Consider the following 12,823-nt stretch of genomic DNA (forward strand, 5'->3'; position numbering starts at 1 on the left):
TTACACAAAGGTAGTCTACATATAAATATATGTATTATATATTTATAATATGCATCAAATGTTTGTAATATATATTACAAACCTGTAATATATATCGGAAAGCCGATGATTCCACAGCTTGGTATGTCTATTCCACAACAAGGTAATTTTACTGAATTATTGCATTGAATAAATTTTCTACTTGGGTTTTATGTAGTGTATGCCATTTTTCTCCTAATCCATACAACTTTGTGTTTCTTCAGCTACATTTCTCTATTTAAAAGTGAAAAATTCATCCTACCCTACATGTAGAAAAAAGCAAAACAGAAGGATGAAAAAAATCCGATTTTAGGCCAACTGAATATATAGTACGTATGTATAGTGCGTATATGTATATATCTACATATATACAAATGCAGAAATATGCATTTTTTTCACAGCTAAATAAATACAATAGGTGAATTTAGTTAAATGTCCAAAGTCCAAGAGCTGAATGTAATATATTTTATTTTGCTTTGCTTTGAAAAAATTACAGCTTTATATATATCTTGTACTTTTATATGCAGCACTTAGTGATCTCACATCTAGTTTGTTGACCTGAGCTATAGCCATTTCATTTCAGTAAAGCAATAGCATTAAGTAGCTCACTGACCCCAAATTTACATCTCAGTCTTATGCAGAGTTGGTCACTGATTTCAGCGAGTTGAAATGTACTACAATAGATAGGACTGGATGGCAGACTTGGACTGGTGGAAATGAAGTTTTATTTATTATTGTATATCGTTGCAGTAATACTCTATAGGCAATATGATGTGATGGTGTACAATTCTTTTGAAGAGAGGGAATTAACACCCCAGTCTTGTTGCTATGCCTCTGCCAATGTGTGTAACTGGGGCATAGAGAACTTTAATAACACTATGCCCTGTAGGCCACTGTTTTCTGTTAAATCACTCACTGTTCTATTGTACTATCGAATTCTCAGCTTCCCAGTGCTTTTACATTTCTGGAAAAGGGTGGGATCTACATGCATTTACAACTAACACCCATGCAGGGCACTGAATCCCAAAGACCCGATCAGTACATATCTTTGCAACATGTGTGCAGAGTGTACATCCATGCAACATGCACACACCCAGCTCCTTCCCTTGGCACACATGTGTTGCTCTGGATGTAAAACTGGGTGGCTACCTTTCCCCTTTATTTTCTATTTTCTATTTTCTTTCTTATATCCCACACAAATACCAAACACTTTTCAGAAAGATAAAACATGTCTGTTCGTCATATCAAAGCAAACAATTGTAGATTACTTTAAAGATCAAGGTATGTATCGTGAATAAACATTTATCTGCACTATTCAAAAATACTGTGCTAAATTTATAATTGTGTAAGCTGCCACAGGACCTAAACTTTTGTGTTCTCACTCTATAGTTTACTACAAACATTACAGTCTACTGGCCTTGATTTCAACTATCATAACCAAACTTTTTGCAATATTCTTTCATTTCACAAGTGTCTACAATAATTAACTGAACACAATCTTTTTAGCATCACATGGGGTAGGAATAACTTCATCTATTTTATATATGTGTATATATATATATATATATTATATATATATATATATATATATATATATATGTATATATATAACAAAATAAATTAAGTTTTACATAATTATGGTCCAGAATTAAAGAAAAGTCATAAAAATAAATAAATTCAAGATTTTTATACCAAGATATGTTAAAATTAAAACTGGCTCAGAACAAACAAAAGTAGTACTGTATGCAGACTTGTTAAAATTCTTGTAACAAGCATACACTTAAAATACGACAGCTTATTAACCCATGTATGCCCCCAAAGAAAAAAATAGAAAGTCTGGCAAAACATTTTCCTCATACCCCCATACTGGTTTATTGGATATTTAGAATGTATCATTTATCTTGGAAAGAAAGCAGGAATTAGAAAAGCCACTTTTAAAAAATTGTGTTATATTCAAGAAATAAATGACCTTTCAGAAATATGAGGAAATTTTTTGAACTCAAGGGGCAAAATTGTAAAATAATATCTTCCATAAACAATACGCTTTTTAAGTCTGGAGGTTTATCAGCAAAAGCTAAACCATCTTTTAATAATAGATTTCCCATTATATAGATTTTTAATTACATAAGGAAATCAGGTTTCCTTCAAACCATATTTAATCATTTGTTTAGGGTAACATTGTAATGTTGCTTTCCTACCTTTGGCACAGCAACTTTATAAGAGAAATCGATCAACATCCTGTCTATTTTCATAAACGGAGAACTTTACTCTGCAATCTGTCTTATTCGGTGAAAAGAGCTTTCTACTTTATTTTCATTTAAGATACTTGTTTTCTATCGTAAGAGCCACAAAACATAAATGACATAGCTTGAAGAAGTGCATGCATGTGTATATTAGAGATTCTTAGTTACATAAAACTAGTTGTAAAAAGGTGCAACCAAAAATGCCATCTGATACCCAACAGAATGATCAAAGGTAAGAAAAGAGCAAGAGATATGCTGCTGCAAACATCAAAATGCAGCCCAAGAAAACACCACCACTAATGAGAAGGAACATCCTCCATGCACACTGGAAGAGTCAGCTTTAGATGTAAACTGGTTGTTCCTGTGCAGTCAAGAGTCTGTACATGGCAGCTGGCATAGTCTTCATATGAATCTGGAAGAAAAAAAAGGATGTTTCAAATGATAGTCCATCCAGAATAATCAAAGGGATTGGGGCATTTGCATTGGGTCAAGAGTAGAATAGCTTCAGTACTCTCCATTCAAAAGACAAATTTGTAAGAGGACGATATATACATTCAATAGCAATGTACAATATACAACAGTGGTAGCCAACAATATACAACAGTCCCTACCGCCCACTAGTGGGCGTTCCAGCTTTCATGGTGGGTGGTAGGGGTTTTGTCCGATACTGAAGCACTTTCTTTTTTTTTTATTTTAATTGACTTTTTAAAAAAATTTCATATTTAAAAACATTTTCATTAGGTTTTCATAAAATTCCCCGTGGCAATTCAAACTTCTGAAAATATTCAATTTGTACTAAATGGCGTTATAATGGGACCGCAAACAAAAGAGCCTCATCCCAGAATAGCTCGAGCATCTCCCCCCACACCACCCAGCTGTAACAGACAAGCAGAGCTGGTAGTTGGCGCCTCCCCCAACCCAATCCACGATGCGCGAGAGGCATGTGCAGACGATGAAACACGGCGCATTACTGTGGAACCGGCAGGCGGTTAGAAAATTTTACTACTAACAGAGATACAAAAGTGGGCGGTAGGTATAAAAAGGTTGACTACTCCGATCTCATCTGTTAGCTAACATATTAGCATAAGTCTATAAATAAAAGTTCCATTCTATATTTAGATCAATGCTAAATGTATGAATATATTTCAAAATGGGATATTAGACAGCAACTCAAATCTTGATGAGAAATACATGGTTATAGTTCCATTTCAGGAATCAGTCTATTAAATCATTGGATGTAAAGTTAAATGAGAAAATAACTAAAAATATTAGTTTTAGCAACATGCAGGGGAGGGACAGGGAGATCATTTTTCATTCTATATAATGGAAGATGTTATTCTGTTATGATTGTGACTTCTGACTTCTTGCCAGCGACCCCACTGAGTTTTTTCCTGGGAAGCTGACAAGGAAGATCGTCAAATTGTGATCATGTGCCTGTGGGGACTCTAGCTGTAAGTACACGGTCTAGCCCTAACTACCACCATTGTAAATTTCAACAGCCACTAAATGAATGGCTGTTAAATAAGGACCACCCACATGTCCTATAATGAGATCTGTTTTCCACACAAGTCCTAAAACTAGATAAAGAGAACCCAATTAAACAAATGTGTCAAAATATTATACTTGTCTCAAAAGGGTTCACGCACTTTTAAGTACCACTGTAAGTATGATGTGCATTATGCATTTTAAAAAAATTATTTTTTTTTTAAAAAAAATTACTTTCTGTCATCTTTCATGCCCTTTTCTCCTAGTTCGTAAACAATTGAAAGAGAAAATGATGGCAGTTGCATTAGTGTAATTCATTTTAAATTGGGTGTAATCCAGATAGACCAAAGACTTTCTAGTGTAGTGAAGGGCATATTAGATGAAATAGGTTCAAATTCCTAGTCAGAATTTTCACTTGATTACCTTATCACTTAGCTATGTAGTGGGTAAGTCCATCCGTGGATAAAAAGTATTATGATATATACTCATTAATAAGCCCATTTGTGGATAAACTGAACTTAATTTTCTGGGTGTAATTTGGCACCTAAAATTCTAAATTTGTCTATGAGTATATATAATATTTTATGACTCTGAGGTGCTTATAAGATCTAAATAGCTTGGAAGAAGGGGTATAATCCTGAACCCATCAAATACAAAATACATGTATAAAGAATACAACAGGCTCAGGAAAATTTATAACACTATCTGTATTAAAGAGTGTCCTACCAGCATTTTAATTTGTGGCAGCAATAATGCAGCCAAGCCAAGCTTTCATGGGGCACTGATGGATCTCAGCTCTTACCTCACCAACAGCATTTGAGAGAACATGAACAATCTTTTCATGAGGTGTTGCTACAACACTTTGACCATTTATTTCAATAATTCGGTGACCCACTCGGACTCCTCCTCGTTCTGCAATCCCTCCTCTCATAAGACTACAGATCTGGAAAGATATAAGAAACTAACAACATTGAAAAGGTACAATAGCAGATGCTTCAATAAGGCCAAGCATTAATCTGCACTGGCATGATTGGCAATTTGATGCAGGGATTAAAATGCTGGCCTAAAGATCAGGAGGCTCTGAGTTCTAATCTTGCCTTGGGTATGAAATCTGGCTGGGTGTTTTGGGACCTCTTTCTCTCTCTCACCCAGCCCACCTCACAGGATTGCTGGTATGGGAAAATAGGAGGCAGGAATATTAGGTATGGTCATTCTTTGAGTTGAATGAATGGATAAAAATATAATAATAATAAGGTATCATGCTCAGTATTCTGATTACATGAGAATGTTTTAACTGGAAGCCTTTAAAATATTTGCAATAAATAGAATTATGAATAAGGAATGATATTGAATATTACTTACTATGCCATTCTGTACACTGAAGCCTAGTTGGTATCTGAGGTCTGGTCTTCTAATGAGTACAGTAGTTACTGGAGGGCATCTCACTATGTTCAGTTTCACTCTGGCTTGTGTTTTTAAACCCTGGAATACAATACAGCAGGATTTTCTTTTGAAATCTGCAGTAGACCTTAACATGGCTAGTATACTTTAAAGAAGTATTTGGGTAGCATTACATTTAATTTATTCTTAACATAAAAGCAAGGCATACAAAAATAAATAATTATAAGATCTGCATCAGTTAAACCAGAAGGTGGGCAATTAATTTTCCAAAGAGGCCACATGAGAAACTGGGGCTGTTGTGGAAGACTACTGCCATTCAGTACCTATGAATTAATGACCTTATATTGAGTTGGACTGTAGAAACCATTGGAGCCAATACTATTCAATATTTTTATTGATGATCTGGATTGACGGATGGATATCACATTTTCATGTAGTCTAATCTGGATAGATTGGAAGACTGAGCTGGGAGGATAAAGATGCCCTTCATAAGGGAGAAATATAAGTTATTACTTACATACAGGAAAGAAAAACTTAGACCATACATAGAAGAAGACAGGGAACCACTACATTGGAAAATAATTTGACTGGTCATAACATAAGCTAAATATAAGAGCAGTATGAAGTAGCTCTAGAACAGGGGTGTCCAAAGTTTTTTGAGTGAGGGCCAAATACAGAAAAATAAGCAAAGGCCTGGGCCACCGGGGGGGTGTGTGTGAAATTTTTTTGTACCAGTTCTTTGAGCGTGGCTTATTTTGGGGTGTGGCTTGGTGGTCATGTGACTGGTGGGCGTGGCTAACTGGTCATGTGACTGAGTGGATGTGGCTATGGGCATAGAAACTACTCAGAGGGCTAAAAAAAGTAATTTTTGACCAGTCCTCACACTTATGACCATCCTCACATTTATACCCATTGCAGCATTTTTAACAACCACATCACTCATTTCACAACTGCTTCTCTTCACCACGGTTACAAGATAGAGTGCAAAATGTAAAGATAGTTGTAGGTGTGAGGATCAGTCAAAAGTGTGAGAACCTGTCAGAAATCACTTTTTTCAGCCGTCTGGGCAGTTTAGGCTTAAGTATACTATATGTGTGTGAGTTATATATATGTGCATGTGTATCTCTATGTTTGTGTACGTGTGTGTTTGTGTTATGTTGATTTTTAATGTAATATTTTTAAATATAATTATTCAGAAAGGCATGCGGCTGGACAACAAACAGTATATAAGCCTAGTAAATTCATGTGTGGCCCGGGCCACACACAAGAGGTGACATATTGACACATGACTACTGTGTGTATTTCTAACTCGCCTATAATGTGAAGAACATTGCTCTCAGTGGGAGCAGTGATGCTGTCCTTTGGATTGAAGGATGGCTGGGATGTCAGGAGAAAGTTTGGTGGTTGAGACACGAAGGACTTCACAGAGATGGCTATCAGTCATTCTGGATCTCAGTCTGCTTTTGTTCTGATTTAACAGAGAAAATGTTTGTTCACATATGTATGTTGAGCCGAACAGGCTCATCATTCTTTTGCGTGGCGTCTCATCAGAGGAAACTTGGCATGATCCAAACTCTGATAGAAGTCAGGAGGAGAGAAGCTGATGTTGACTCTCCAGAGAATCATCACATTGCATTTCAATCAGTTCTAACTGCAGACTCTCCTCCACTTCTTCTGCATCCACCAGGAAGGGGGTCGAGAACAGCTTGATTTGTTTTTCAATGACAGAAAAATCTTGAAAACGCTGGTTGAATTCTGTCACGAGAGATGTAATTACAGAAACATATTTCTCCTTTTTAGCAGAAAGGTCTGCCTTTGGAAAAGCAGACTTGATTTCAGACAGCGAGGGAAGTGTGCAGCATTAAAGCTTCGTAGTTGTGTCTCAAACAGGCGGAGCTTTACACAGAAGGCTTTCATGTGCGCATACAGGTGTGACACCAGCTGTTCTTTGCCTTGTAGGTTCTTGTTCAGTGTATTCAGATGATGAGTAAGATCAACTAAAATGCCAGGTCTGCCAGCCACAGAGGGTCACTCAGTTCATGAAGAGGTCGGTCCTTCTCTTTCAAAAATTGTCGATTTCTGATCTCAGCGAATAAAACCGCTGCAGCACAGAGCCGCGCTGCAGCCAGCGCACATCAGAGTGGTAGAGTACATCCCCGTATTCAGCATCCACGTCAGATAAGAAAGCTTGAAATTCCCTGTGGTACAGTCCTCTAGCTCGAATTATGTTGACAGTTTTTACAACAGTGTTCATCACATCGCCCAGCTGCACAGTCTTGGCACACAGTGCTTCTTGGTGGATTATACAGTGCATCCTAACAGCCTCACCTCCGCTCTCTTTTACCTTGACGCACACCATGGATGCCATTCCTTTGCGCTCACCCGTCATGGCCGGAGCTCCATCCGTTGTTACTCCACAGAGCTTGTCCCATTTAAGCCCCATCTTTTCAACTGCCTCTGACACAGCGTCAAAAATATTTCCACCCGTCGTTGTGCCTTTTAGGCTCATCATATCAAGCAGCTCCTCCGACAGCAAAATTATCATCGACTCGCAAAAAATTAAAAGCTGTGCGGTGTCTGTGGCGTCTGTGCTCTCATCGCATGCTATCGAGTAAAATCAAAAGCACAAGCTTTCTCTCAGCTGAAGTTTCAGGTTAGCTGACAAGTCCTCGATTCTCCGCACCACTGTATTTCTGGATAAGGTCACGTTGTTGAAATCCTGCACTTTTTCCGGGCACATTACTTCTGTGACTTTGATGAGGCGCTGCTTTATGAAATCACCGTCTGAGAACGGTTTGCCATGCTGGGCAATAAGTTTTGCGACTTCATAGCTTGCTGCTGTGGCGTTTTCCTGTATTTTGTTAGCACGAAATAAAAACTGTTGTTGAGCTTGCAGGCTAGCTGCCATTTGCTTGAATTTCTGTGCTCGTTTGGCACCTGTGTACGATGCGTAGCTCTGATGCTTGGTCTCATAGTGCCGACGGACATTATACTCTTTCATCACGGCAACATCTTCATTGCAAATCAAACAGACACACTTTCCGTTGATTTCTTTAAAGAAATATTCATTTTCCCACCGTGTTTGAAATCTTCTACACTCACTTGCTATCTTATGCTTTCTTCGTGCTGCCATTTCTGGTGACTCGTGGTAAATATTTAGGACTATATCAGAGGCCTGAAAACCTGGGACATTACAATACAGATGGATACAGTCAGTCTACTAAAAAGCAACAATATGTGGATATCATCTTCATTTAAGGGGGGAAAATGTTTCATATTCATTCATCTTGGCCAGGGTGTCCAAACTTGGTCCCTTAAGACTTGTGGACTTCAACTCCCAGAGTCCCTCAGCCAGCAAAGCTGGCTGAGGAACTCTGGGAATTGAAGTCCACAAGTCTTAAAGAGACCAAGTTTGGACACCCCTGATCTTGGCTTTTGTTTTGTATTTGGTATGAACTTGAAACTCCCTTCGTTATTCCCTGCCCAAGGGGTGGAGGCGCGAGGAGCCTCACCAGGCGGCCCGAGGAAGGCGAGGATAGAACTGCTGGGGTCGGGCACGGCCAGCAGCCTCTTTCCCGCTTGCCGCTGCCTCCTCCGCCCCCTCCCTTCGTTATTCCCTGCCCAAGGGGTGGAGGCGCGAGGAGCCTCACCAGGCGGCCCGGGGAAGGCGAGGGTACAACTCCTGGGGTCGGGCACGGCCAGCAGCCTCTTTCCCGCTCGCCGCGTCCTCCTCCGCCCCCTCCCTTCGTTATTCCCTGCCCAAGGGGTGGAGGCGCAAGGAGCCTCACCAGGCGGCCCGGGGAAGGCAAGGGTACAACTCCTGGGGTCGGGCACGGCCAGCAGCCTCTTTCCCGCTCGCTGCCGCCTCCTCCGCCCCCTCCCTTCGTTATTCCCTGCCCAAGGGGTGGAGGCGCGAGGAGCCTCACCAGGCGGCCCGGGGAAAGCGAGGGTACAACTCCTGGGGTTGGGCATGGCCAGCAGCCTCTTTCCCGCTCGCCGCGTCCTCCTCCGCCCCCTCCCTTCGTTATTCCCTGCCCAAGGGGTGGAGGCGCGAGGAGCCTCACCAGGCGGCCTGAGGAAGGCGAGGCTAGAACTGCTGGGGTCGGGCACGGCCAGCAGCCACTTTCCCGCTTGCCGCCGCCTCCTCCGCCCCCTCCCTTCGTTATTCCATGCCCAAGGGGTGGAGGCGCGAGGAGCCTCACCAGGCGGCCCGAGGAAGGCGAGGATAGAACTGCTGGGGTCGGGCACCGCCAGCAGCCTCTTTCCCACTCGCCGCGTCCTCCTCCGCCCCCTCCCTTCGTTATTCCCTGCCCAAAGGGTGGAGGCGCAAGGAGCCTCACCAGGCGGCCCGGGGAAGGCGAGGGTACAACTCCTGGGGTCGGGCACGGCCAGCAGCCTCTTTCCCGCTCGCCGCCGCCTCCTCCGCCCCCTCCCTTCATTATTCCCTGCCCAAGGGGTGGAGGCGCAAGGAGCCTCACCAGGCGGCCCGGGGAAGGCGAGGGTACAACTCCTGGGGTCGGGCATGGCCAGCAGCCTCTTTCCCGCTCGCCGCCGCCTCCTCCGCCCCCTCCCTTCGTTATTCCCTGCCCAAGGGGTGGAGGCGCAAGGAGCCTCACCAGGCGGCCCGGGGAAGGCGAGGGTACAACTCCTGGGGTCGGGCACGGCCAGCAGCCTCTTTCCCGCCGCCTCCTCCGCCTCCTTCGTTATTCCCTGCCCAAGGGGTGGAGGCGCAGGAGCCTCACCAGGCGGCCCGGGAAGGCGAGTACAACTCCTGGGGTCGGGCACGGCCAGCAGCCTCTTTCCGCTCGCCGCCTCCGCCTCCCTTCATTATTCCCCGCCCATGGGGAGGAGCCGCGAGCCTCGCAGCGAACCACCGGGCAAGCACCGGGAGGTGGCCGAAAAGGGCCATATTCATTATACTTTTAGAATTTGCTGCGGGCCAATAAAAACTGACCCGCGGGCCGCAGTTGGCCCGCGGGCCGTAGTTTGAACACCCCTGCTCTAGAAACATTAACACAGTTCTGGGCTGCATCAGAAGTTCTGTATCAAAGCTACGTAATAACCTTAATCATTTCTACATTTATAAAACGACTGGAATACTGTGTATGATTCTGGGCAACACATTTTCCGTAGGATTGCAACAGATTATAACACACTCAAAGGAGAGCAACCAAAGACAATACAGTAACTTGAAGTCATTGCTCTATGAGGGCAGGTTGAAGATATCTGAGATCAGTCTGGAGAAAAGACTAGGGAGACATGATATCAGTGTTCAGTACAGACCAGGATGCTACAAGGAAGATGTTCAGGAATTATTTTCCATTAACACAAAAACTAGGATCAGAAATAAGGAAGCTAAACTACAATTAGGAAAAAGTTTAAGGAAGTTTAAGGAAAAATTTCCATCCTGACAGTAAGATCTGTACAATGGTGCAACAGTCTAGGGAGGTTGTGGTTGTCCATTTCTGACAACTTATTTTACTCTTTTCCTTTATTTTCCTGCCACCTATTCTTGAAGACTCAGTACAAATTAAAATCAACATCAGCATAAAATAGAAAGTAATACCTTCAAAATTTATAAACTCCTAAAATAAACAAAACAAGATCAGCATAATAAAATAGGAAGTATATAGTTATGTCTACTCCAGATGCCAATTTCACTCACAATATGCCTTCCTTGTATGTTAGATGGCTTTAAAGGATCTCAATTGAAAGAGGGAAGGATCAGATCAGATCTCTGGGAGCCAGGGCCATCAGATGAAGATCTCATAAAGGTAGGACATGGAAGGAGTTGACCTATTTGAACTGATTGGATGGGCAGATAAACATGGGAGGTGATCTCTCTGATAACCCTGATAATGACAGGCATATCTCAAGGTTGGTTTAATTAATTTTCCTGCATGTTACTGCTAACAGGACTAAAATATTATCATGTCCCCCTTTTATTTATCAATGAATCTAGAAATCCTTTCTCATTCAGAAGCATTTAGAAATACACTAAGCCACCATTATATTTTCTTCACACTTTCCCGGGCCTCTTCCCCTCGCCTCTGAATGATAGATTCACAGGGGTCCAAAGAGAACAAGTAATGAAATGTATGTTGTGGTCTTATGATACAAAAGCTGCCTTTTACATGTGCAGAATGTCACAGTGTATGTTGTATGAAAAGATGGCACTTCTTGATAAATCTTCAATATATATGTGATCATTTTGATTTTATCTTATAATAGCAGTCACTTTTGGGTTTTTTTTCTTTGTGGGTTATTGCTTTAACTCATAAAGGGAATACTTAGCAATATTTCTATCAATAACTTTTATTAACCCCAATTCTTATCATATTCCAGTATTGGCTTGCTAAACAGAGAAAGTCCCTGTTAGTTAAGTAAAGTCAAGATCCTTCTTTAAATGAAAAAAAAATCATTTTCTGTACCTTTATGATACTCTGGCATGTAGAGAGTGGTAGGCCAACTAAACTAGTCCCATTGATCGACATGATCTGGTCTCCAATATTCAGCTTTCCAGATTTCTCTGCTGGTCCCCCATGCATCATATTGGCAATGATAACTGTAGGCAAGATGGATCCCCACCCGGATTCTACAATTACTACGCCTAGAATTTCACCTTTCTGCTTCTCAATCAAAACCTGGATGGAAGAGAACAACAATCAGAAACAATCCTCTGTTATGAAATGTAGCAATCCTGCAAATCCAATTGGCAACACTTTTGCCTTACCCATACAACTACAATATAAACATTTTTAAAAAGTTACTTTAATAAAAAGTACATAAAGCAATTACACATGTAACCGCTGAGTGGAAATAAAGCAAATAAATATATTAAGATTTTAATTGAATATAAATATTTCCAAATTATAGGTACACTGACTATTCTTCCACATATAGTGTTTTGAACTTTATCGTTAAAAACAGCTTTAATTGTATGGAGACTTTTAAATAATTTTTCTTACAAATATTTTACATCAACAGGAGAGAAACTGCTGATAAAATAACTAGTTTTTTTCCCTACTGCCATATCACAGTGATGTCCAACATGTCAAACATTAGAAAGTTGTGTCTGCAACAGAGTGCAAAGCATGTTAATCCAAGGTGTGAAAAAAGGGGAGAAGTTGCAAAAATTAGATGAGAGGATTCTTAGTTGAAAAGTATTGCAAATAAAGAGGTGCATACATACATCTTTGCAGTTTTCAGACTTTGAGAAATGGATCAGGTCATCATTGTACATATCTTGGGTATTGAGGAGGTCACTGTATTCCTTCTGACTCAGGTCTTCAGGATTTATTCCATTTGCCCTTAAGAACTCCTGGTATGCCACACTGAATGCCTGGCCAATGGACTGTGCAATTAATTGTGCCTATAGCAGTTGTAAAAGGGAAAAAAAACATAATAAATTAGTTAAGGAAATCCAGTAGGAGCAGAGTTTTAAAAGGGGGTTTTCAACCCCACCATAAGCTGGGTGGTGAAATATATGGCAACTGCAATACATCAAACAATGCGTGACAATGAGTAAGATCCAGGGCTTACAAAGAGCCCGAGAGAGGTAGATGAGCCCTAAAAAGTCATTCGGGTCCTCAATTTGAAAAGCTGCTTCAAATTGGTGGCCTCAACAATTCCATGGATGTAGCACTTTATGGAACAGCAAGCATGAGGGAGTGATT

The 12,823-nt window shown here is 41.1% G+C and overlaps 1 protein-coding gene across 2 annotated transcripts in view; it reads right to left on the minus strand.

Annotated features, from left to right (window-relative positions):
- Positions 1–460: 460 nt before the first annotated feature.
- The window catches only part of APBA1 (amyloid beta precursor protein binding family A member 1), a 94,522-nt gene continuing 82,159 nt past the window's right edge, over positions 461–12,823 (minus strand). For both annotated transcript variants that reach the window (XM_058167361.1, XM_058167360.1), the window contains 5 exons: positions 12,340–12,519; positions 11,579–11,791; positions 5,109–5,228; positions 4,549–4,689; positions 461–2,673 (listed from right to left, as the gene is read on the minus strand). In XM_058167361.1, coding sequence (XP_058023344.1) covers positions 2,602–2,673; positions 4,549–4,689; positions 5,109–5,228; positions 11,579–11,791; positions 12,340–12,519 — 726 coding nt within the window. In that variant the 3' untranslated portion in view covers positions 461–2,601. The remainder of the gene's footprint in view (positions 2,674–4,548; positions 4,690–5,108; positions 5,229–11,578; positions 11,792–12,339; positions 12,520–12,823) is intronic.

Source organism: Ahaetulla prasina, chromosome 2, assembly GCF_028640845.1.
Source record: "Ahaetulla prasina isolate Xishuangbanna chromosome 2, ASM2864084v1, whole genome shotgun sequence".
NCBI lineage: Eukaryota > Metazoa > Chordata > Lepidosauria > Squamata > Colubridae > Ahaetulla > Ahaetulla prasina.